The sequence below is a fragment of the Lacerta agilis genome, chromosome 3 (genome assembly GCF_009819535.1).
Source record: "Lacerta agilis isolate rLacAgi1 chromosome 3, rLacAgi1.pri, whole genome shotgun sequence".
NCBI classification, from domain to species: Eukaryota; Metazoa; Chordata; class Lepidosauria; order Squamata; family Lacertidae; genus Lacerta; species Lacerta agilis.
Genome location: NC_046314.1, coordinates 76,945,532 through 76,972,199, shown reverse-complemented (window position 1 = coordinate 76,972,199; position 26,668 = coordinate 76,945,532). Strand labels below are relative to the sequence as shown.

Below are 26,668 nucleotides of genomic sequence, written 5' to 3'. Positions count from 1 at the left end.
ACCACCTAGCACTGCATTTGAATGCTACATGTTTCCAAGTTTAAGTGTGCAGTTTCGCAACCTTTGGGGCGCCACTGGTTCTGCCGCGCTACTACTGTATTACTTTGCGGCCTGAACCATATTTTCACTTTGTCCTCGGGCTGCTTGCGCCGTGGCCGCTTACGGTAAGAGCTGCGCGAAATTTGATAGTTACGGTAGCGAGGGAGGGGCGAGGTGAGTACAGCGCCTGCGTGCTCGAGCCCGCGAGGCGCGCTCACCGTCCCTGCCTCGCGAGCCTCGGTGAAAGGATTTGGCGCCAGGCGGGTCTCTCTTCTGCAGCTGCCGCAGCCACCCGAGCCAGCCACCTCCGCCCAGACCGCATCGAGTCCTTGCAGCCGCCGCCATGAGCTGCTCCCCGGTGAACGTGAAGAAGCTGAAGGTGTCGGAGCTCAAGGAGGAGCTGAAGAAGCGGCGCCTCTCCGACAGGGGCCTCAAGGCCGAGCTCATGGAGCGGCTCCAGACCGCGCTCGACCAGGAGGAGGCCGGCGGGGGAGGCCTGGCCGGCGGAGAGCCCGGCAACGGCAACGCGGAGGAGATGGGCGAGGCCGCCCCGGGCAGCGGTGGCGGAGAAGCCCAGGAGGAGGACCTGGCCCTGGAAGAAGGAGGAGGCCCCGACCAGGCCGCGGCCTGCGATGACGATGAGGAGGCCGAGTTCGGCGTCTGCCCTGGGGAAGAAGAGGAGGAGGGCATGGAGCTGGGCGAGGAGAACGGCGAAGGGGTGGCGGCCGGAGACGAGGAGGCTGCCGAAGACCTGGAGGACGACGAGAACGGCGACGACCAGGGCTTCCAGGAAGGGGAGGACGAGGAGGAAGAGGCCGCCGCCGGCACAGCAGCCACTACTAGCGGCGGCGGCGGCGGCGGCGACGGCAACGCCAACGGCCACGGCGCCCAACAGCAGCAGCAGCAGCAGCAGCACGGCGCCGCGGCAAAGGAGGCGGCTGGGAAAGGCGCTGCCGCCAAGGAGGCCTCGGCCTCGACCCCGGCCTCCTCGGCTCAGGCCGGCGCGAAGCAGCTGTCACCCGCCCAGCAGAAGCCCGGCGGGCCTGCTCGTCCTGGGGGTGAGTAGTGCGTGGGACCCGGATGGGCGGCGGTTGGGAGCTCAGCAGCGAGGTCAGGGTCCGCCGCCATCTTTCTCTTTCCCTCCCCCCGCCCATCTCCACAGCACCTTTCCCCCCACCGCTTTCGGTGGAAGCGGGGAAGGCCCTCCCCGCGCGCTTGCTTTTGCGGATTTCCAGGCCAGGCCCGCCGCGTGTCTCTGCGCGGGGGGGGGGGGAGGGGAGCTTTGCGCCATTTCGCGAGCGTGGTGAGGAAGGGGCGCGTGAGGCGGGGGGAGGGGCGACTCGCTGGAGCCGCTGGGGCGCGCTGTGGAACGTGCGAGGGAACGATTTGTGCTGTTCTGCGTCACATCCGCCCGTGGGGCGCTGTGGGCTCGAGTTCAAACGCTGAGTACAATGGAGGCGGAGGAATCCCTTTCGCAAAGCCTAGGCCGCGCGCGCCTGCCGAAATCAGGCCGTGGCGGGGGGAGGGGAAGGATGAGGAAGAGGCGGGCCTATTGAGAGCCGCTGCTTAGGCGCGATCGTAGATCCAAGCGAAGACTCTTCCTGCTAACTCTGGAAGGTCAAATCGACAGCGGCAGAAGTCAGGGGGGGGGCAGACCTTTAGTTTTCTGTGCACTTGAAGTTCCAAGATTTACTGGAAGCATTGTTACAAATGCGCCGCGAGAGTAGATGTTTTCCTAATAAGAGTAAAAACGTATGCTGGATTTTATCGTTTCTAACGTATCTTATTTCCCTCTTCAAAAACAAAAAACGAAGGAGAAGCTAAAACTGAGCAAAAACCTGGTGAGAAAAAAAGGGGAGTTAAGCGGCCACGTGAAGACCATGGGCGAGGGTATTTTGAGTATATTGAAGAAAACAAATACAGCAGGTAAATCACTTTGGCATGTTAAAAGTTTTTCATGAAAGATTTTAATAATATCTATTTGTTGAACTCAAGTGACTGACCTTTTTTGTTGGCCAGGGCAAAGTCTCCTCAGCCACCTGTTGAAGAGGAGGATGAACACTTTGATGACACAGTGGTTTGTCTTGATACTTGTAAGTATAAAAATATGCTTGTCATTTAAAACAAACTTATAAGACAGTCTGTTGATTCTTTTTTAAAAAATTGAGGCGCCATATGTGCATACTGAGGTACAATTTGTGTACCTGAGGTACAATTCCTTCTCTGCTCTGAAAATTTAGTATTTCAGTGCATTAGCTTTGAATTTAATCAGGAGAACACAAAAATGTAGTGTTGTTATGTGCAAAAAGTGGGGCACAAAGGGAGAAACAAGCTTTCAAACGTGAATATTAATTTCAACTTGTTCTGTTCCAAAAGTTGTAAACAAATAATTTTAAGGGGAACCATTATTTGAAAAACGGGGTGATATGGGATATGCCAGGCATAATCAACTCCCAAGAGACTGTGATCTACTCCCAGTATAAAAAAACTGGCAGTGATCTACGAAAGGTGGCAATTAAATGGGGGAAGATTTGCAAAGGGTTGTTTGATTTTCTCGGGGGGGGGGGGCGGCCAGGGCTGTTGAGCTTCCTTTGAGAGAATCCTGAGTTCAGCTTTTTTGGAGGGGGGAGGCTAAAGCTGTTTCTCAGTGATCACTTCCTATTGGTCCTGTGATTACCTGGAGCACCCTGGTGGTGGACATCCCTGGATATGCTAATTGATGTGTGCTAATTGATGTAGGCAGTTGGAGGGCCCCCTCCCATTTTATACCTGCAAAAATACCTCAGTAGATAAAACTAACTCAGCTAAAATGCTTCATTAAAGTCCCATTAAGTGTATATCAAGAATTTTGTTAAATGTTAAGAAATATTTTCATTGGAAATAATTGCAACTTTGAAACTGCTCAATTTTGAATAGATACTGTATAATGCTAGCAAGTACATTACTAATATTGTGTAATGAAAGTGGTGGAATTTTCCACCTTGTACTTAGTATGTCTGCAGATGTTGGTTGGCAGCTGCAATCTTGCTGCCTCCTGTCTGTACTGGGGGTATATTTGGAGTCCCAAGTCAGTCGAGTTTTTTTGGTAAAATAATGGAAACTGATAGGGAATGTATTTAAAAAGTGTTACGAAATGATAACTTAAGGGCATGTGTATTCTAATAAGATGATAAGCCATTGTTTGAGGTTGTAGGTAAATGACTTCATTGAGAACAATGAAACCTTAAAAAGTTCCGAGAAGTTATTCTGGGACAGTCTACAGTTATTTTGGAACATTTGCATTGCTCATGGAAAAGTAGTGAACTGTTGCACAGACAGGTTTATAGAGGGGTTATGGAGGTATTTCCAGAAGACAAAGTGGCTATGCGATACCAATCCTCAGTTTGAAAAGTGATAGTACTGGACAGTGAAGCTGCGGATTGTTGGTGTTTTAGAAAATTTCAAATTCATATGCTGCAGCACAAGATAAAGAATAGTAAGAGTAAACAACTTTATCATGTGCATGTTTACTCAAGTAAATTCTACCGAGTCCAGTTCAAGCTTAATATCGGATATGTCCAGAATTGCATCTTAAACTGCAGTCCTTTGTACCCTTGAAAGCGAGGCCTACACTTTCTGTTTCACTTACATAATATGAAAGTATTGTTTGATAGAACACTTGAGAGTATTTATAGCAATGTTTTTATCTCTGTTTGAATAGTGTCTGACTCAATGGCTCTATAAAAAGCAATAATCTCTTGAGGTGTTGAGACATTTGTAGTATATGTAACCTGTGTTTTGCTGAACATTGTTATCTTGAAATCCTTTCCCAGTCTACAGCTTATTCATGGAAAGTGGTATCAAAATAAGTTTTACTCTCATTAGACCCGTTGAAATTATTGAACATTACGAAGTCAGGTCAATTAATTTCAGTGGGTTTGCTTTGGGTAAAACTTAGTTGCATACCACCCATGGTTCTTAGGTTTTATATAATAGAAGACGCAATTAGATGTGGCAGAGCACCAGCTAAGATCACATTTTAAGCATCTGCACACAAAGCTAGCGCAAGACAAATGATTACTTCATAGGGTATGTGGGAAAATACATCATAACTAAGCTAAACATAGACAATCCTGATTCCAGAGTGAAATAAGATGATAAACTTAGGTCTTGAGCAAACTTCCTTCATCGCTTTGCTTGAGAACCCTTAAGTAAAAGGGGTACTGAGTTAAATTTTGCCCAATTCAGGTTACCTGTTGTGACAAAGAATAGCACTAAACTAAATCAAACTGATGTAACTTAATTCTTGCAAGTGTTCTACACTTTTTTGTTGAACTGTATTTGAACAGGTTTAAACCATTTGATTTTCTTTTATTGACAGATAACTGTGATCTACACTTCAAAATTTCAAGAGATCGTTTTAGTGCTTCCTCATTGACAATGGAAAGTTTTGCTTTTCTTTGGGCTGGCGGGAGAGCATCCTATGGAGTTTCTAAAGGAAAAGTCTGTTTTGAGATGAAGGTAAGCCAGATCAGTATTGAAGACAGTTGTTCAACATTGCTTCTGAATGCTTATAGTTTCAGCTGAAATCAAGCTAAACGATGAGAGGAGAAACTACATTTTATTATGGAAAATATGTATTCTTGATTTCAACTGGGCAGTCATGCCCTTTTCCAAGATACTCCCAGTCTATTCCCACCTATATGCTCCCTAACACAGTCAGCATTTTGTGGGTAAGCTCAGCTTTTAAAAGAACTGGGGGTATTTTTCTGGGGTGTGTGACAATTCTCCACCTCCACCTGTCAATACTGCCCCTCATTAGCGTGAAAGGTGTTGTCTTCGCTGCATAGGCATGCACACTCAGAATCAGTTAAGTATGAGTATTACGCAACTCAGACTAACAATAGCCAAGACCATAACAGGTATTTTATCAATACTTGGGAAATTTAAGCAGTAAAGTGCTATTTTAACACACTAAAGCAACTATCCAATTAACTTTTCATACAAAAACCAGAATGGTCTCTTCAATAATAATAGCATTTTGCAGCAGATCCTACATGTAGTATGCTTATTACCATCATTCAACATAATGTGCTTACCTGTTCACCATCGGCATCTAGGGAGTTCACCCAAGTAAGGGAGTGAGTTGCCAGTAGAGGGATGGAATGATTGATCCCTCTTGCAACAGTCTTTGTTTCTGTGCTGCGTGTGGACCAGGGCATGTGTTTCCTTTTTGTCCAACATGGTCACATGGGAAATGACCACGCTGTTCCTTCATTATTAGCCTGCTGTGTTGCATTGCTAGATTCCCAGCTGGTAGACTACATAGTGTTTAGCATAGAAACATGGCAAGCTGCACTTTCATGCTTTCATTGGCTTGCAATATATTTTACTAGCCTGCAATTTGCTCATAAGAGCGGAAAACTTTAAAAAAAGTATGAAAGACTGGTAATTTTGGAGCCTGATTGACAAGGCTAGCTAAGCTATGCTTTTATTATAACTGTAATTAATAGCAGTTTTTTATTACAAAAATAGGTAACTGAAAAGATCCCCGTCAAGCACCTGTATACAAAAGACATTGACATACATGAAGTGAGAGTTGGCTGGTCACTGAACACAAGTGGGATGCTGCTTGGTAAGCTTTTGCCTTAAAACATGGATTGTCATGGTGATTCTTTTTTGTAGGAATGGGTGTAGTACTTATCTGGGTGCTTAAAAGAGGGAGATGATGAATTACTGTAGACAGAAAATGTATGGTAAAATTTAATTTTGAAAAAAGAGTAACTACAACCACTATTTTTGTTAGTAATGGTAGTTACAAGTTACATGTGATCTATGGAATCTGTTCCAGAAAACTCACTCTCAGTACTTAGTCAAAAGGAATGTAGAGAAGTGCCAGCATACCTGACATCCTCTAGTTTTATATTGGGTAAAGAATAGTGCTTTGAATCAAATCCCTTTAGCAACAGCACTCTTCACCTTTGTCCCTATTTCATGTCTCTGACTGCCTGAGGAGCCTGGAACAGAAGGAAATTGCTCCAGCAAATGTAGGAATCAGGAGCTAATTCATTGTGTGCTTGCCAGAAGTGAGTAGTTTGGTGAGAAGTTGAAGTAACATCCTACGCAGCTAATTTCCTTGGATTGGAAAGAAGATAATGGGACTTTCCCATCTGACCTGTGCGCTAAACTAAAGTTGCTTCCTGAGCTCTCACACGAGCCATTCACACTTAACAGTGCTAGGATTCTGCAGGGGATGTGGGTTATCTCTATGGTGCAGCTTTCATAGAAAAATCTTGAAGTTAAATGTCAGGTTGCAAATACAGTAATTCAGAACTTGAAAACCTCAATTGCAACTGTTCAAATTTATCAGGCGAGGAAGAGTTTTCTTACGGATACTCCTTGAAAGGAATAAAGACATGTAATTGTGAGATTGACGACTTTGGTGAGAAATTTGATGAAAATGATGTGATCGGATGTTTTGCTGTAAGTATTTCTTTACTTGGAATGTCAATTTCTATTTGCTGCTGCTGTGCAGTTAGTTACCTGCTTTATAACAAAATGCACAACCTTATTTCCTTAATTGGGTATTGCACCTTTGCTTAATTTTCAAGTGTTCAGATTTTCCTTTAAATATCCACCCAAGGCTTAAGTTCTGGATTTATTTCTAATTAGTGAAACTGTCAGTTCATTTATGCTAACACTTTTTTTTGTACAACAGAATTTCGATGGTGATGAAGTGGAACTTTCTTACTCAAAGAATGGAGAGGAACTTGGCGTTGCTTTCCTAATCAGCAAGGAAGTTCTTTCTGAAAAGCCCATTTTCCCCCATGTTCTCTGCCATAACTGTGCTGTTGAATTTAACTTTGGCCAGAAGGATGAGCCGTACTTCCCCATACCAGAGGGGTACACCTTCATCCAGAATGTTCCCTTGGAAGATAGAGTTAGAGGACCCAAGGGACCAGAGCACAAGAAAGACTGTGAAGTAAGTAACGGTCCATTTTGAAATCATATTGAAGCATGCCAGCTCGAGTCTTAAGGCAGTTGATCAGGGTACCACAAATGACAAGCCTTGTCTGTAGGGCAATTGGGGTATAAAATAAGAGTTTTCATTTTTTTATGCCTAAACTCATTAGGTGGTAATGATGATTGGCTTGCCTGGTGCTGGGAAGACTACATGGGTTACCAAACATGCAGCAGAGAACCCTGGGAAGTACAATATCCTTGGAACAAATACTATTATGGACAAAATGATGGTAAGTTCCAACTACTGCACAAATTTAGCATAATTCTACAGTATGCCCATTTACTGGGTAGTTCATCCCACTATGTTCAGTGGGACTTATTCCCTAAGTGTTTAGGATTGCAACTTTAAGGTAACTCATTTGGAAACTTGTAGCCATCATGCATCTATAGTAATAATGCTTAGATGTCTTTAACTCATTTAAGGGTACTGCTTTAGCAGCTGATGGCCCACTGAAAAGCTTTATTTCTATGGAGAGGGTATTTTCTAGATAGTTCATTTGGAAACTTAGAAGCAGCTCTTATTCCCCTAAAAGTATACACATCCTGCTTGAAATGTTGGAACTCCAAATAAAAAGAAGTCCAACCTGGTTTAGCTGTAGGCTGTTAAGTGACACATTTATTTGAGACTTGCATAGTATATTAATAGTAAAGTGTCTGAATTAAATATTGCAAGGCACTGAATGATGGGATAAATTGGGTTGGCCTGTTTAATTCTTACGATTGATCTCATGAGCATTTAGAACTCTTTCAAAGCAAGTCATGTATTGCAAAACATTGCCTAAAATGTTTCTGGTATTAGCAGTTATAGACATTTTCTTGCTATTATAAATACCCAGTGAAAAGAAAGTTAATGGCAGTGAATGCTGAGCAACTTCTGTTTTCATAGGTTGCAGGTTTTAAGCGGCAAATGGCTGATACTGGAAAACTCAACACACTGTTGCAGAGAGCACCACAGTGTCTTGGCAAGTTTATTGAGATTGCTGCGCGTAAGAAACGGAACTTTATTCTGGATCAGGTATGGGGGCCAAAGTTCATTGTTTTACAAAATTCAGTTAAGCTGCCATTTGTTTAAGGGGGTGTAGATTCTAAACATCAATGGGAGATACAATATATATATTGAGGCAATAAAGTTAGAATATTAGCAATTGTTCTTAGGTTTGTAATATACATGAAATCAGGGGGAGAATGGTTATCCTAGCATCTACGGCCTAACATGTACATAACTTCCTTCTACTTGTAAACTTCTTTGCATTTATACATGTGGAGGTGAAATCTAAGCACACTAATTTAACTTAGCTCTAACAATGACAGCTACGTGTAGTAAGTTACTGCATTTTTTTCAGACAAATGTGTCTGCAGCTGCGCAGAGGAGAAAAATGTGCCTGTTTGCAGGCTTCCAGCGCAAAGCAGTTGTTGTTTGCCCAAAAGATGAAGACTACAAGCAAAGAACACAAAAGAAGGCAGAGGTGGAGGGAAAAGATCTTCCAGAGCATGCAGTGCTCAAAATGAAAGGCATGGAACATAATCTATACTGTGTTCTAGGATGTTGAGTATCTGTTTAAAGGAATAATGTAAAAACCTAAAGATTCAAAATTTCTTGCCTTAAAACAGTTATGCCTCTTTAAAAAAAACCTGGAAGACTTCTGTAACTTTGTAAGACAACACTATATTGTGTTCCCTCTGCTGCAGCCCTTAATACTACTTAGTCATGATATGCTTCATGCAGATGCACAAAGCTGTCTTGGCATAAAGTGCCCTAGAAAACGAAGCTAAACGTGTTAAAGCAGACGTGTGTTCCCAGTTCAACTTAATAGGGAGAATGTGTCAAATTTTCAGGAATCTTGCTCCTAGCTTGAAGTGATGATTACTTGTCTTGTATTCCTTTTATATAGGAGGGGAACTTTGGCTTTTTCTAATGGCTTCAGAAATAAATACTGAATATTCAGGACTCTCTATCTTGTAGGAAATTTTACTCTGCCAGAGGTGTCAGAATGTTTTGATGAAATAATCTACGTAGAGTTGCAAAAAGAAGAAGCCCAGAAGCTTCTGGAACAGTACAAAGAAGAAAGCAAGAAGGCCCTTCCTCCAGAGAAAAAACAGAACACTGGTTCAAAGAAAAGTAATAAAAAGAGTGGTAAAAACCAGTTTAACAGAGGTGGACAGAGAGGACGTGGTGGATTTAACATGCGTGGCAACTTCAGAGGAGGAGGTATCCTGTGCTCCTAAAACTGCCTCTTAAATATTTTAATTTTTATACCCAAGGTCTTAGTTGCTTGCACCCAAAAGAGCAGAGCTATGAGAATAGATCAATGTGGATGGAGACAATGTCTTCATTTCTGAAAAAAATACAGCTGGAGGGGCCCAGGCATGGCTTTGATTTAGCAGGAAAAGCACAATGTAATTCAGTATCCTGAAGCTTTATTTTTTAAAAGAAGCAGCTAGGTGTATGTTTATGGACAGAACCTTGTGAAATCAGTGCTTGGGCTGAATAAGTTTTCTATAGTTTGGGAGAGGGCTGTCACTATCTTTCCCCGTCACTGTTCTTAAAGCAACCTCAGTTTGGACTCTATAACCGTTTTCAGATTCCTTGCCCCATAGAATTTGAATTTTGTCTTCCAAGTTCAGAGCTCCTTTACTAGAAAAAACTAACTTGTGCACAGGCTGAAATTAATGTCTATTACTAAATAGTCTTTTACTTCTCTTCCCCAACCCCCTGGGTCAAATTAAAGTATGTCATTGGGTCAATATTAATATTCTAACATTTTTCACAGTCCCTGGAAATCGTGGAGGATATAACAGGAGAGGTGGTAACATGCCCCAACGTGGAGGTGGAGGAGGCGGAGGCAGTGGTGGGGCAATAGGCTACCCATACCCCCGTGGTCCCGTCTTTCCGACCAGAGGTGGCGGTGGCGGAGGTGGTGGTTACTCAAACAGAGGAAGCTATAACAGAGGTGGAATGCCCAACAGAGGGAACTATAACCAGGTAATTTGCTGTAGTCAGGAATTGGCATTTTTGGCTGAATCTTTTGTCTTGATGTTCTCTTTAGCAACCAGTACAGAATCTGTATTCAAAAGCATGTTTAAAAGTGTGATCCTAATAAATAACGATACATTTCCTGAAGTATTTGATGTACAATGTTTTTTCGAAGTGTTGAAACATGTGCCAATCCTATAGTGCTGAAACCTACGTTTTTTAAATTGTACTTTTGTCTTATGCTGTTCCTAGTAGTTTCCATCTCAAGGAACTGATGAGGTCTACGCTCAGTGTTTAGTCCTGCATTACGTAGTCTCAAGACCAATATATAGTAGCTGAAAGACATACAATGGTACCTTGGTTTATGAACTTAATCCATTCTGGAAGTCCGTTCTTAAACCAAGGTGCGCTTTCCCATAGAAAGTAATGCAAAATGGATTAATCCATTCCTGACTTTTAAAAACAACCCCTAAATCAGCAATTTAACATGAATTTTACTATCTTAACAAGACCATTGATCCATAAAATGAAAGCAATAATCAATGTACTGTACTATAAAATAAATAAAACAGTACTGTATTGTAGAGGATAAAAATTAAAAGAAAATCTTACTTGCACTCATGATAGTCATTGTTTGGATGTGGGGTTTTTATCAATTACCACAGTCCTGAGCCCGCCAACCATATGGCTAGCGGGTGCGCAGCTTCCCTCCCTTGTTGCTGCGGGAAACGCCATGATGACCCCCTTTTCCGCTGCCAGACAACGGAAGTGCACCCCGAACGGAGTATGTTTGCACTCCAAAAAAACAATATCCCATATATATTTATGCAACAGTGCCATTGTGCTTTTTGTATGAAGTCGTGGTTTTATAACAAGGCATATTCCTCTGTGGATAGGTAACGGAATGGGCAGAAGGTAGATTAGAATCTATTGGTTAATCCACTCTGAACCACCCAGAGACCTATAAAAATCCCTGGCTCGTAGTAGTAGTAGCACAATTACCCCACCCCATAAACTCTAGTATTTAAAATAGCTTTGAGTGACATTACCATGATTTGTTCGTTTGAAAGGAATGAGCCTGTGCCTGTGCCAAATTCTGGGTTTAAAATTACTCTAAACATTACTTTCAAGTGAATCTCAAGATTTTAGTTTAAAAAAGCACAAGTAATCTCAAAAGCCTGTGCACCACCCCTCTGCTAGGTAGCGTATCATCCAGACAATGATCATAACATCACGGACCGTGTAATTCGTACTTAACAGCAAAATCAGCACCATATTTGTTATTCGCTGGTTTAGCCTAATTCCCCAGCTTGCATGTGTTCAGGGGCAGTACTTTACTGGCATATGGGTAAATACTGACTAGCAAGAAGAATTTGGAATAAACGTCTCTTGTCAGAATGTTACCTTGATAGTTAGCAATATTTGATTAACAGCAACTGAAGTCCTTTTATCTGAAAGTTTATTAACTGAAACATTTTTGGAGTTTACTACAGATAGCCTTCTGGATGTGTTTTTGGCCAGTGACTGGTGAAATGTTTAATAAGTAACTACAAATCAATTTCTTGGACTTTTGTTACAGAACTTCAGAGGAAGGGGAAACAATCGTGGCTACAAAAATCAATCTCAGGGCTACAACCAGTGGCAGCAGGGTGTAAGTAAACTTTCTCAATCTGCAGCAAAATATGAAGTCATAACTTTAAGTGTATGTTTTAACAAGTAAAGTAAACCTTTATGAGCATATAAATACCTTAAGAATAACATTAGTATGAGATGTAGTTGGTTCATCATTGTTACTTCATATGTGTAAACAATCATAGGAGTGGGATTTAATTATTATGAAGTGTCCACATTTCAATCCCAATTGCATGCTTCACATGTTTTTCATACACACCTACGGAATGTAGAAATAAAATTTGCTGATATTTGACAATGGTTAACTGTGTTTATCTTTGTTTTTGCAGCAATTCTGGGGTCAGAAGCCATGGAGTCAGCATTATCACCAAGGATACTATTGAATTCCCAAATAAAATGAACTGATCCATATTTCTTCAAAACCTTCACAAGAAGTCGACTGTTTTCTTTAGTAGGCTAACTTTTTAAACATTCCACAAGAGGAAGTGCCTGCAGGTTCCTTTTTTAGAAGCTTTGTGGGTTTGATTTTTTTTTGTACATTTTTAATTGCAGTTTTAAAGTGAATCTTAAGAGAACCTCAGCATTGTGCACGATAAGAGAATGTGTCAGTATTTCAGGGTTCTGCATTTTATCTGTAAAATGTGACTTTTTTTTACCACAACAAAAGTAAAATGTTGCTTTGTATCTGGTGTCCTCTTATTAAAGATTTTCTTTTCTCTTCTCCCCCCCCCTAAAAAAATTCTAAGAAACAGTCGAGAGTCATCAAAACAGAAAAGTTAGCAACCAGGCTTGTTGTGGCCCCATGAATACTAATACTATGTAAATAATGCTCATTACACTCCATCTTCCACTCCATCCTCTCTATGCAGTTTCTAGGTATGGAAGAGGGGGAAGAGGAATAAGAATGGTCTTTTGGCAATAAGCTAGGTTGTATTTTTGTTTTATTTTTTAATTTGGCAAAGGGTTGAGGGTGGGGTTGCAAAGCAAAACCTAAAGATTAAATAGTGAAGGTGGAGTGCATGTAAAACCTGGTTGCTTTTGTCTGTGGAGGCTCAACTTGTGAAGGTACACACCATCAACTTTTTCCATTTGTTATGCATTTTGATTCTGAAAAAGCTGGCTCTGCCCATTTCTTATTAAACAAACTTGTTGTAAATCCAGTTGTCTAATGGGATCTATATGAAGTTAGCTGTGTGTCTGTAACCTTTTCCCCACAAATACTGTGTATTTAGTGTGCTTGTAGTAGTAACTCCACCATTTTGTAAATGAAATTGTGATTCACCCATTTTATATCTAATTTTTAATCATGTTAGTTCTCAGATGGGTGTGTCTCCTTAGCCTGCTGATTTACTTATCTTAAGAAAGTGGGTGGAGAAATTAACTTTAGCCGTTTGTTTGCAATAAAATAAAATCATTTTACTCTTGTTCTGGGATTCTCACCACATTGGTCTAAAATCCCTTTAATGACTTTGTGGGGCAGGATACACAAATATAGTGAGATGTATGTGCACCACATGCATGCTTTGACATAATAAAGAGAACCAGTTGCTTTGTTTAAGCATCTTAAAACACTTGACAAGACTTCTGGAATCCGGTAGTCCTTTGTTGGAAGGAATTTCGGAATTTCATTAAATGGATGGCAATATACCTGTACACAAATGTTTTACAGTTTTGCAAAGAATAGCCAGTAGTATTTGTATACTGCAGGGTTGGTGTTTAGGCTAACAGAACTCTCAGCAGTGGTGACAATTGAAGCTTAGCTAGAGCTAATAACTATTTGATGTAAAATGGCAAATTAGTTTGGGTGTCTTCTAGAGAATAATACGTGGTTATAGATGTCCCGGCTAGATACCGGTAGCTACTTTTACAGCTACACTTAGCAGGATTAGTTTGGTATGAAGTTTTAGTATATACAAGTTTAATATTTGGAGTTCCCAGTGAATACGCCAACTCACCAAGTGAGCTAATGGTGCATCTGTAGTTGTGTTTCAGGTTTATCACTGGATTCTACTTTTTAGAGTACTTGTACTAAGCTTATGAAACAAAAGGTTTAAAATGTTAATGTTTAGTAAACTAATGCTAAATGTAATTTGCTAGGAAGGTTTATATGGATCATAGTCTTCAAGCTGCTGTGATGCCTGGAGTTTCTAGCTTTTTATTTCTTTTTGAGTTTCTCCCTGCTTTCTCCCATCTTTGCTGCAGCCTGCCACCCTCCTCTTGGGAACATGCTACCTGACATGGAAACAGGTTGTGATTGGAAGTCTGAGGGGTGGAGTTGGTGGTGGTGCTTGCTCATTCACAACAGGAATGAATCTTGGTGTCTCCATTTAGAGACCAAACCTTGAAATGTGTTTACTCACTAGACTACTTTCAGTTCACACTTGTTGGGTAGGAAAGGGGGTTGGAATCCCAGTTGAATTTGATGAGTAAACTGGTGGGGAGTGTGTGCCTTGAGTGTCTCATTCTATGTCCCCCCTACTCCAGGAGTGCATATAGGGTTTCTGTTGCAGATGGATTTGCTTGAGTTTATGTGGGAAGATTTATTGGGGTTTTCAGCTAAATCTGGGAGTAAGAGTGGAATCCAAATCTCATTTACCTGGAAGTAAAACCACTAGTCACTAATGTGCTTTCAGGGAATCTGAAATGTGCAGATTCACATTCTGAAACTTAGAAAAAGTTTCAGAATGTGCAGATTCACATTCTGAAACTTAGAAAAAGTTTCAGAAGTTAGTTTTGTAGAAGTGTCACTAAGGTAAGGTATTCATGTCCTCTGCCTCATTAAAATACAGCTAAGCCAGTGTAATGACTTGGACTTGCATCTCTACTTGGGGTCTGCTAGTATAAATGGCTCTTGCCATGTAAGATTTTACTTTCACCATTCCTAAAATGCTAAGATTTTAGTGTCTGGCTAGAAGAAACTAGTGCACTGCTCTATACAGATAATACTGTTAACCAATTTTACAATATGGAAAGATTGTAACTTACACAGATGAGTGGAATTCTAGGAAAAATAGTGTCAAAGCACACCATGTGCAGAATGAATGCCTCCATGATTTCAAATCCACATTCCTAGCGTCATGACTTAGTTGTAACCCCCCCAAGGTTCACTAACCCAATATGCCATGACTAAAGAGTCCAGCTTATGTCACTGCAGTGACTAAAATTATTTAAAAGCATTTAATCAAAAATAAGTGTTTTACAGTCTTACATTAGTTCTTGAACACGCTGATACTTGTACATTTAGGCTCCAGAACGCTGAAAACCCGTTACTGTTCTGGTTTTTGAACGTTTTTTGCAAACCAAATGTCCAATGCGGCTTCCGCTTGAGTGCAGGAAGTTCCTGCAGCCAATCGGAAGCGGCACCTTGGTTTTCAAACATTTTGGAAGTTGAACGGATTCCAGAATGGATTATGTTCGAGAACCAAAGTACAACTGTAGTTCATGGTTCCTTGCACCAAACATAAGAATTACTGCTTGCAGGAATTTGGGTAATATTGGGTAATATTAAATTGGTATGCCACCCTTCACCCCAAAATCACACGGCAGTTCACAGCATAAAAATACAAAATGAAAATGGGCCATGGAAAAGCATGTGCTTTTTGCTTGCATTAAAACATGATTCTATGTAGAGATCACTCTTCTGCATTAGGGCTATGCAGAGCCTCTGGTTAGTCGTGTGGTCCTATAAGCATATCAAGTTCACTTTCAATTGTTAATGCATGCTGTTATCTGTATAATTGCTTTGTGCAAGCCATATTAGCAATGGCACAGGACTCTGTAAACCCCACTTCAGGCAGTAAGTTAGCACTAGATACCCATTCACTCAGCTCTGAAAGCCCATCAAAACAAATACGGTATCTTTCTTGTTCTGCATTTTCATTCAGGAGCAAAGTAGTACAACAGCTTACTACATCATTACAGTAGCAAGGGATACAAAATGATCACTTGGATTTATTTACAATCATTTCTACTGAACTTTATTCTTTTTTAAAAGTTCACTTAATATGAAACTCAACCTATACAAGTAATTACCCAGATCACTTTTTGAACTGCTAAAACAACAGGATATGTTAACAAACGTGTCTTAAAGCATAATGAGCTATCTTTGGAAGTTAAGCCTAGATGACAATTTGTACAAATAATTTTGCTGCAGGTGTTCTCAAAAGTAACAGAGGCAAACTACCGGTACTTTTTACAAAAACCCCAGAAGAGTAGACTTATGCAGCACAAAGAATGGTTAACAGTAAAAACATTGCACAATGCTCTTAAGAATATTTCTACTCCCCCACCTAGTTCTTAATTTATTTTGATTAATTCTGCACAATATTGCAAAGAACACTTGCAATGCTAAACAGAAATACAGGTGGCAAATGTAATTAAGGATGCTTTTTTATTGTACAAGCAGCAAACAAAACTGGTAAGCGGTCAAAGGTATTGGAAAATAGTAGCCACTACTATTACCAAACAGTAGACCAAACAGAATTGCTTTCTATTATAATTACCATATATACAACTGGGTACAGGCTTTGTAAAAGGACAATTTTTTTAAAAACATGATTTCAGTGCAGAAAACTTGCATAACTTTTTCTCTGGAGTAGAAAGAGGGTAATCAGTACTTTCCTAGAACTATTCTCTTCTTTAGCTTAATTTAACAGTATTCTAATGAAAGAACATGATGCAAGTGATATATTTTATTGAGGAAAAAGATGCTTGTATGCAACTTTCTATTGTAACTTACTGAGCAACCTTGCAAACTCAAATTGCTTCCAGCTCAACACTAGTTTAAGACATTTTGAAGGAGTGTTATAAGCATCAGTTACCTTGTGCTGCTCTAGAACCCTGGGTTAAACATCAAGTGTCACCCACTGCCCCTTCCCCAAGGAAAGTAAATTGGATTACATATACTTCACACTTGATTTGAATGTGAGAATTAATGAAAAACACAATCTGGAGCTTCAGGGCAGTCAACTGAATGTTTCCTAATGCTCAGCAAATTAGCTATGGCTCGTATTGTGCTTAGAAATGTTCACAACCACGTGCTGTTTCAAGAACGGCTTTCTTCACTTCTCTTTTTCTCTGGATCAAACTGGGTGCTTTCATACAAAATTTTCTTTCTCGTCCCTTCTTGAACAATTCGTTGCTGAATCCTTAGTTTTGCATTATTGTATCTACAATAGACCCTCAATAAAGGAAAATAAAATAAAGAATGATCCCCATCCTATTTTAGAGAATAACTCCCAGTATTTATTTATTGAACCAGCCTGTACTTTGAAAAAGATAGAAATGCTTTACACAACTTTTTCTTAAGTAACTATTCTGCAAACAAAAATACAATGGTACCCCGGGTCACGTAAACAATCCGTTCCGGGTCGTGGTACGTAACGCGGGTGTGCGTATCACGAACGCACGAAAGAAAACCAAAACAACCTGGAAGAAGCGCGATTTTAGCGCTTCTGCGCATGCACGAAATGTGCAGAACGCATCCACGGGTCGCGCATGCTCTGGAAACACTTCCGGGTTGCAGGCATTCGCAACTCGAACATCCGCAACACAGGGTGTGCATAACCCGGGGTACCACTGTACAGAATAGATGTGCACATAGGGAAACATTAGAAGCTTTGTACAGAGGGAACAGACTTCTGTCTGCACAATAGGACTTCACCTTCCTCTCTTCCTCTTGATCCACTATGCACCTTCATTACGCACCTTTAGACAACAGGCGAAAACATTCCTCTTCAACCAGGCCTTTGGCTGATTAACATCTTATACCAGTCGGACACGACTGGACCTAATGGTCAGGGGTCCCTTTACCTTTTTACCCTTTCAAAAGTGCTTGTGGGAGGGAGATTTATTGGTGGTTGGTCTTTGTGCTCTTTATTATTTTGGGTTTTTTTAAAAAAAACTTTATGTTGTAAACCACCCTAAGATCTGTGGATGAAGGGCGGCATATAAATTTAATAAAACAATGCCCACAAATTCTGCTTGGGAGAGAAGGCACTTGGGGGAGGTATGTAGGGTCTGCAGAAGGGAGATGAGGAAAGCAATGTCCGATTGTAGAAACGAGTCCACTTGTGCAACATTGGAGTCTGCCATCTCTCATTTGCATCAGTGAAGATACTGGATGTGAATTTGGATGTGAATACTGTACCACCATATTATTTAAAGACCCCTCCCAGGCAAAGGACAGCTGGAGTAGGGTGCAGAAGGTGCAAATAAGTCATATGTTCCAGGAACAGCCTGGTACACTAGTGTGATTACATGTGCTGAGTTGCAGTCGGGCAACTTTTACTTGCATAAAATAATGGGTGGGCCCAGGTAAGCCCCATGCTGCACAATTATTCACAAGGTGTGGCACACACCATTTGAATGGCAGTGCCCATCAACTTTGGGTGGACCTGGTCCCCTCAAATATTTTAGGGGTGCGCAAAGGGACCTCGCTTCCTAGGAGTTGGCTCCTAGGGTTGTAGGAAGAATCCACTCAAAGCCTATCTGCTCACATCTTCAGCACAAGTCTGAGAATTTCAGAAACATACATACCAACATCCTAATGTTGTCAGGATAAAACCTCCCACTCCAAAGTCACAGGATCGTCTCACTCTGCCTAGGCAGAAAAGAAGTTTCTTCATTTGTAAGTTATGTAGACAACATAATGATTAGACAAGAAGAAAGGGAACTAATAGAAAAACAATGTAGAAAATGTATTTATCCAACTATTTCTGAAGTTAAAGTTGGCTTTGCATAATCTTTATGATACAATGGTTGCACAAACCAGTGAGACAACACATTAAACAGAAAGAACTGCAGAAAATTTGGGGTAATTTAACATATGTACTAACCTCAGATAAAATTGACAAAAGGTGAATAAAGGAGGAAATGCAGCCTGTTGAACAAGACAGACTGTAGATTATAAAACTACTGGCTGCAAAAGAAAGGAACCATCTTATAAATTGGTATTGTTATAATGAGGCTATTATTGGATTGTAATTGAAAACTAATAAAAACTATTAAAAAAGAGAAAGGAACCTTAATTATCCTCAGCTGCTGAGGTATGCTTATGAATACCCCAACTGCTAAGAAGTTTAAAGAACAATTGGCATGCAATGTTTTGGAGACGGATTGTGCTGTATTTACACCTTTGGTGGGAAGGGTTTTAGAGAGGAAGTAAGCAACACTTTATGTCAGCTGTTGCGCTGTATTAATTGCTGCATGGAGCAAAGTATTACCAAATATGAAGAGAGAATGGAAACAAACAAAACATTAAATATAAAAAGAAATATGCTGATTTACTTTTACTTACTAGTTGCCAAAAATTGTCCAAGACCCACAGTTAGACCACCCAATGAGCCATAGAGCACTGATTCTCGAGCACAAGGGACGTTTCTGACGTCAAGTATTCCCAGTAGCTTAAAAGACTTGAAAAAAATTAAATATATCACATTAAACAATGCATTGGTTATATACAGAACTTTCTGAAGTGCTGCATTTAGTACAGTAGATGATTCCTGTTCCTTTAATAGCGATGTAGACCAAAAAGAAAAAAGCTTGTAGTTTTCCCACTGGGCCAAAATGACACAACCATTGAAACTAATTTATCTTACTATCATCATTCTTCAATAGCTTTTTAAAGGGGTGGGGGGGGGGGAAGTTGTTGAAAAATTATTCTGTTATTCTCATTGTCATTCTCATACCAATGGACAAAGCATGCATCAAATCACCTCAATCTTTTGCAGCTACGATCCACCTGAAGGCAAAATCATTCCCAATGTGGTATATAAAAGGCTATGTTTGCTTTTTGTATATTTTTTTATACTGATATCCTACTTTTCTTTCTTCATGGTGGCCTCATATACCTTCAGACCATACCTTGGGATACTTTAAGTTTGGATAGTGCAGCATGACCATATTGATCCTGCTGAATTTCTCAGGATTTGATGCACTGATCAGTGACACTGAGCCACCCTTCTTGGTAGGAAGGCTCCAATATTGCAGTGGTTCCTATCCTTCCTGGAGTTTTGACAGGAGGAGTGTGAGCATGCTGATTCTATTGAATTCTCAGCGCCATATGATGCACTGAAAGAAAATCCTATACAAATTTCCAATTGGCGCCCATTCATTGTTACTAAGGAATTTATGAAACAGAATACTTTTCAGGGAAAAATAAATCTTCCATTTTGGAAAATCTTCCAACTAACTACACTGGTATATTTGGGGGGGGGGGAGGAGTTAATGCTGCAATCCTACAACCAGTTGAAAGCCTGCGGAGTGGTGGTGGTGGTGGACGGCAATAGGAAACTGTGTGAGCGCTGTTGTACAGCCGGAGAGAAGTTTTCGGGTGAAACATTAAGCTGCTGAGGCCCCTTGGTATGCCTGTGGAAAATGGAAAGTGCAGATGCCTCACCAGCTGTGCAGGTCTAAACAAGGCATTTTGGGGTTGTATTGGGAGAGTCATGTATCTAAAGGTTCCATAGACTGCTTTGCCCGCCTCCACCCAACATGCTCACAAAATTGGTCTGAACCGGAACAACGGGATGAAAAATTCTTTTCCCCACCTTCCAACTCTGGCTGCAGCAAGCTGACAGGTTTACAGAGAGGCATCTGCTCTATTGGAAAACATTTTCTTCCAATAGCAAAGGTTACATTTATGGCACAATGGTACCGGTATACACATCTACACAGAAGTAAACCCACTTGAGTTCAATGAGGCTTACTTCCATGCAAGTGTGCATTGGATTGCAGCTAGAAAAGCCTGACTTGTATGCCCAAACGTTCAGCGTCAGGGCATAAAACAATGGATAATTTCTTTGGAGCTACGGTTGCGTTGTCATGTCTTCGGTATACCCCTCTGGTATCCTCGGAGATGAAGGCAGGATTAAAAACAATTTTAAATGATTAGTATTTTAAAAAAGAAAAGAAATGCCAGCGATTGTGGCAAAGGAACCTGAGTAAACAAAACGAGTATTATGGTCCACTTATAGCCGTGCGACACGTTATGTGGATTCAGGAATACACCGGGCATTAAGTGGTTTGAAGCGAGGCTCCGTTTCCTAGGGAAGGAGCGGTCTATCAGGCGATAAGGCGCGACGGTTAAATAGAGCTTCCACGCTCAGAGGCAGTGTAACTGCTGGAAGGGGAGGGCCAACAGAAAAAAGGCTACCGGGAGTCCGCTGCTGAGGAGGCAACACAAGCCCTGCTAGCTTGGTCACATCCAGGCAGCTCGCGCGCTGCTCTGACGGCACAGAAGCCGGAGCCGTTAGAGAAGCCGCAGCCCCTTCCTCCGTCCACACAGCCCACGAACACTAGGGAGGACAAAAGCAGCCACCGCGGAGCTCGCCGACGGCGCCTCGCCTCCGCTCCCAGCTCATTTACCTTCTTTGCGTCCCCGGCCTCATCCTCGCCCGCCATTACAACCCCGCTTGCCAGGCTTCTCCCAGCCGACCAGCTAAACCACAGAGCCCTAAAGCCTGAGTTGCGCAGAGAGGCCTCTCGCGCAGACGAAGGCGGCCGCTCTACCCATCCGTCTCTGCCGCCCGCCTGGGCTTTTTTCTCCCTCCCCCTCTTTTCCCCTGTATGGCCCCTCCTCTATCTCTATGGTGCTCGGAGAGAGAGGGCCGGCGCCATTTTAGGTCTGGAGAGGAGATTTCGAGTAAGGAATCCTTTGTTCAGTGAGATGGGTCACGGAGCAGCGCGCGCGCCTGCGCGGGAGCGCGCCGCTTCCCTCCGCTCTCACCCTCCCCTACCTCCCAACCAGCAGCCGCGCGCGCGCGCGCTCTCTCCCGCGTCCTGCTCCCGCCACGAACGTCGTCGCGTCAGGGTGTTTGATGGCGCCTAATGGCGGGCGGGGGGAGGAGGAGCGCCTCAGGATAAACCAGCAGCAATTAAAGACTAACGAGGGCGGTTGGCGAGCTGGTGGTGTTAGTGGGCCAGCCACGCCACAAGTGTTTCATAATAAGGCTGGCAATAAAATTGCGGGACGTTCTCGCAAGTAAGCCGCGATGTCTGCTTCTTCTTCTGGAAGAAATATTCATGTTATAGATGGACTTTTATTATCGTCTGCAGAAAGGCGGGCATGTGAATTTGAAAAGTTCCGAAACGAAAGCGCGAAACATGGGCGTGGTGTATGACTCGAGAGGTGGACCATGATGACCCAGCTGTCAAGGCCCCGTAGGGATTTCTCTCAGCCTCCCCTTCCTCACAGTTGTAAATGACAACCCCCGAAGAGCCCAAGCAAACTCCCTAAAGCAAACCATGGTATAGCAGCAGCAGAACCACCAAGGTCAGAGCAAAGCGCCCCTCATTTCCTCCTCCTCCTCTGCAGCAGCTTGCTTGGCTTATAGCACAGTAACACTAAGTCTTAGTATGACATATGTCCAGGCTCAGGGCTGTATTTAGGTTTGATAAGGCCCTAAGCTACTGAAGGTAATGGGACCCTTTATATGTCCAGCTGTCCTTTGTCAACAACAAATTGCCGCTGTTTTTTGTGTTGAATACATGCTATATGGTAATTTATGGAACTAATAGGTAACTAAAGCCATTTACACATAACAAAATATGTATTTTATCAAAGTTTTCCCCCCCTTTAAATTTTTGGGGGACTCCAAGAGAGTGGGGCCCTAAGCTATAGCTTGTTTAGCTTATATGTAAATCCATCACTGTAAAACCTCTATAAAAAGCATCAGTTACCCACATCTGCCTTGAGTCCAGACATAAGTGAAAAACACACAGAATCATTGTGAGACCACAACAAGAGAAATTCAGCAGCGGTGTTTTTGTGTGTGTGTGTGTTTTTACTAGCAAGGCAACAAAATTTACTACACTGCAGGAGGCTGTACTGGATGACTCTTGAGGATCCCTTCAAACTACCATTCTATGATTCTATGGAGTATGAGGTAAAAAAAGCCAGGATGATATAAGTTGAGTAGTGTTATCTATTAGCTGAAGAGAAGCTAGGCAGATGGAAAAAGCCATTGCCTGTTGGCCAGCACAAGACTCTCCCTTAACTTAGTGGTCACTTGAGAGTGCTGCAAACGGATATAATTGATAATTGCTGTGTTTCATATTAAAAAACCACATAGGCTAGTGACTGATGAAAAGGAATCTACAGTGTCAAAATCCAATGTGCACAAAAATTATCCCAATAGTTAAAATAGTTTTAATTCTTTGTATTTGCGTATGGAAATAGTTCTACTTAAGAATTATTATTGATTCCCCCCCCCCAGGCTTACATATCACACACACATACACACCACCTTTTGCCACAGGAAACAAATCCTAAGGCTCATTTCAGTAATCAAAATACTGTTTATTCTTTATCTCACGTAAATGGCTAGTAGGTTGCATGCCAGTGGCAGTAATAATTTCATTAGTTTTGTATTATTACTGTACTTTCACTGATGTGTTACTTGTGGTTTATGAGAAAAAGAACTGCAAGCACTAAAAAGTGATACTGAAATTTAATTTTATTTGCTTTTGTCTGTAGTTATTCTGTTGCTATTCTGTGGCGTAGTATGAAATACAGTGGAGGCTCGGGTTGCGAACGTGATCCGTGCGGGAGGCGCATTCGCAACCTGCAGCGCTGCGTCTGCACATGCGTGGGTCGCGATTCGGCACTTCTGCACATGCGCAAAGCGCCATTTATGGCTTTTGCGCGAGTGCCGAAACCCGGAAGTAACCCGTTCCGGTACTTCCGGGTTCGGCGCAGAGCGCAACCCGAAAATGCATAACCCGCAGCGTTCGTAACATGAGGCATGACTGTAGAAGGAAACAGGGTGATGGTAAAGCAGTATTGGAGCTGTACCGAGGACTAGGTCAATAATCCTTTATTTTATATCATGCAGTTATAGATTGCTCAACTGAAAAATACATGGGGCTTTACATAATTTTAATATAAACAGAATTATTTATGCTTGGATTATGGATTGGATTGATTGGTATACTATGGGTTAGACCAGTGTTTTTTTCCTTAAAAAATGTTTAGGGGTACTCATTTTTACTCAAGAAAATCACCATTTTATAGTTCAAATTGGGAAAAATAAATATAATAAATGGACAAAAGTACAAAAATTCACAAAATGTTTAGGGGTATGAGTGCCCCCAGAAAAAGGCACTAGGATAGACACAGAAGTGTAACAAACAAACAAAAAATACATTTTCCCTTTCATTTAAAAAGACATTGATGCCTTTTTCTTAGCAGTTATAGCAGATGTAAAAAGCCTAATAGTCTGATATATAAGAAAATGTAAATAGGTTATTTTATTGTATCATACTTCCTATTTTGAATAATTTGGAAAAGGCAGGTAAATTTGTTTACATGAGTGTGAATGACAGCTGACAAAATCAGTGGAATGAGGAGAGAAGAAGTTTACAATGACTTCCTCACTCGCTGGTGCAGTACTGCCCAGAGATTTAGGGGAAAGCGCAAATTTACAGGGGACTGCCTAAGTTATTTGACTGAAAGGATTTCTGACATTTGCAAGATACAGATTTCAAGTACCAGTACATACTGTATCTGCAATGAATGAAAAGTTAGTTCCGTATGCCATCTGGTGGTTGTCAGTGAAGGTGCTGTAGCTTTTTAAAAAATGTAATTCGTCTCTTCATTTTACTCAGGGTGCATCCTGATGACATAATTTTCGAGGTGAGCCTGCTGTGGACCCACATTCATACACTTTGGGTGGAAGTATGGTCTTTTTATCTACATTGAACTGAGAGAAAGCTTGTTTTTCCTGCTTAGTTACGCTTTGACACTTGCAATGTTTCAAATCTGTTTGTTGTTTTAAAAATAATTTCAAAGTTCCAAACAATTATTTAATCATGGTTTGCAACAATGGTTGGATAATATATGGACACATAATAACTTAGTTTAAAAAGGTAAAGATGTGTTGTTGTTGTTGTTGTTGTTATAATATTTGTAACTCCGTCCATCTGGCTGAGTTGCCCCAGCCACACTGGGTGGCAAGCATACATGTTGTCAGTGGTGGCTGGTGCCCATTGGGACCGGTGGGGTGGATGTCAGAGAGGCCAACAGGAGGTGGAAAGAGCCAATGACAGGCAGTGTCAACTAATGCTCATAAATCCAGTTACAGGTGGGTAGCCGTGTTGGTCTGCCATAGTCGAAACAAAATAGGAAATTCTTTCCAGTAGCACCTTAGAGACCAACTGAGTTTGTTCTTGGTATGAGCTTTCGTGTGCATGCACACGAAAGCTCATACCAAGAACAAACTCAGTTGGTCTCTAAGGTGCTACTGGAAAGAATTTCCTATTTTGTTAATGCTCATAAAGTTGCCCTTCGTCAGGGCAACACTGAGTCTAAATAGGTTTAGTGGTTGGAATGTATTAACTATAATGGAAGCTGGCAAATGACGAACTATGAAACTGTAAATGTAATAGGAGGCTGAGTGACTGCTCCTGCAGTCTCTGAGCTGCCTGTCTCCCTCTTCTGATGTGATCAGTGCCATCCAAGCTGACAGCTTCTCAAGAAGGCAGGAATATGTGAATGGATCCCCCCAAGTAATTGTGCTACTCAAACTAGCTGCACTGGTCACACCTCAGGCAGTATGTGCAGCATAGATGCTGGATGCAGAGCTTTTCTCCACAAACAGCCTTTTGTGTTGGTGGCAAAGCCGACTTCTGTGCAAATACCTGTTACATGATCAGTCTTGATAGTATTTTCAAAGGGCATGCTTCCTGTTACTTTGATGAACTAAATAAGCTCTCAAGCTTTTGTGCACTAATCACATGTGTTTCATAGCATTTCTCTCAAACTTATTTTAAAGCCAGCCCAGATCATCATCACTTTCCCAGTAACTAGGTGCTGTACATTAATAACATTGAAAAGCTGGGTACAGAGTTTATTCTTTTCAATCTAAACAGAGATGTTGAGTTTTTATTTTTATACGCATAGAAGTAATTGGGGGGGGGGAGAGTAAGGAAAACTCATATAACCTATGTTGTGTCACAGGAAACATCAAATAAATCTAGTGGAATCAGTTCCTGATCTTCATCTATTGCTTCTTTATATTGGGTTCCCCAGGTGCTTAGCCTCTTAAACAGTCTCCGCAAAGCAGCAAATTTCCCTTTGCTCCAATCTTTCTTGTCTTTTTTATTTTCAAGTACATTTTTCAGTTCTTTGTACTTCTTAAGTTGTTGGTTTTTTCTAAAAAATAGCTTAAAGTACCTGTAGTTATCACTGCTGGTGTACCCTTTAGTCCCCGCTTTTGCTTTTTGCATTTTTGGGTTGATGTTTAGCAAAGCCATGAATCTGTCATTCAGTTTCTTGACATTTTCTCTTAGCTGAGGTAGTTTTTCTGACAGTTCTAGCACACTCATATTAAAAAATTCCATTATTCTTCAGAAGGTCTTTCTACTTGAAGTTGGTGTTTTCCTTTCAAAGTCTAAGGACAGGAAAATCTTATTAATTGTAGATTAAGTCAAAACTTTAATCATTAGGCATCTATTAATTTTTTACTAACCTCATAACCCTGTTTTGTCTTTTAAACTGAATAGATTTCCATGGATCAGGACAATATATATCTGGCAGTGAAATGCAACTATTTATCCAAGAATTATTAGTATTCTGTTTCTATGAAAGCTGATGACATCACTATTGCTTTAGTGACTTCATAGTAAATGAAAGGCCAGTTCAGAGATGCTAAAATGTGCTGTGCATGTACCTTCTGCTGCAGGAGACAAGCAACTGTTGCATCTGGTTCAAAAGTTGGTACAGTGGTACCTCGCAAGACGAATGCCTCGCACAACGAAAAACTCGCTAGACGAAAGGCATTCGCTAACGAAAGGGTGACTCGCAAGACAAATTTTTCTATGGCCATGCTTCGCAAGACGAAAATTTCAATGCATTCCTATGGGAATTAAATTCTTATGCATTCCTATGGTCGTGCTTCGCAAGACGAATTTTTCGCAATACGAAACGACTCGCAGAACGAATTAATTTCGTCTTGTGAGGCACCACTGTAGTTCCATTCTGTGGTGAGATCAGAAGATAGCATGACAAAAGGCAACTGGAAT

At 41.4% G+C, this 26,668-nt stretch overlaps 2 protein-coding genes across 2 annotated transcripts; one reads left to right on the top strand and one right to left on the bottom strand.

Annotated features, from left to right (window-relative positions):
• The first annotated feature begins 226 nt into the window (after positions 1-226).
• On the top strand, positions 227-13,072 carry HNRNPU (heterogeneous nuclear ribonucleoprotein U). Its single transcript, XM_033144386.1, has 14 exons — positions 227-1,097; positions 1,854-1,965; positions 2,059-2,132; positions 4,400-4,539; positions 5,554-5,653; positions 6,389-6,501; positions 6,737-7,000; positions 7,152-7,271; positions 7,928-8,056; positions 8,385-8,553; positions 9,005-9,250; positions 9,813-10,024; positions 11,595-11,666; positions 11,977-13,072. Exons 1-14 carry the CDS (start codon positions 383-385, stop codon positions 12,028-12,030), a joined length of 2,520 nt encoding a protein of 839 aa, XP_033000277.1. The 5' UTR covers positions 227-382; the 3' UTR covers positions 12,031-13,072.
• A 3,126-nt stretch (positions 13,073-16,198) lies between these two features.
• Positions 16,199-21,189, bottom strand: LOC117044037 (cytochrome c oxidase assembly protein COX20, mitochondrial). The gene is made up of 4 exons (XM_033144385.1): positions 21,014-21,189; positions 18,945-19,059; positions 18,185-18,248; positions 16,199-16,827 (listed from the first exon to the last, which is right to left on the bottom strand). Exons 1-4 carry the CDS (start codon positions 21,047-21,049, stop codon positions 16,692-16,694), a joined length of 351 nt encoding a protein of 116 aa, XP_033000276.1. The 5' UTR covers positions 21,050-21,189; the 3' UTR covers positions 16,199-16,691.
• Positions 21,190-26,668: the final 5,479 nt, after the last annotated feature.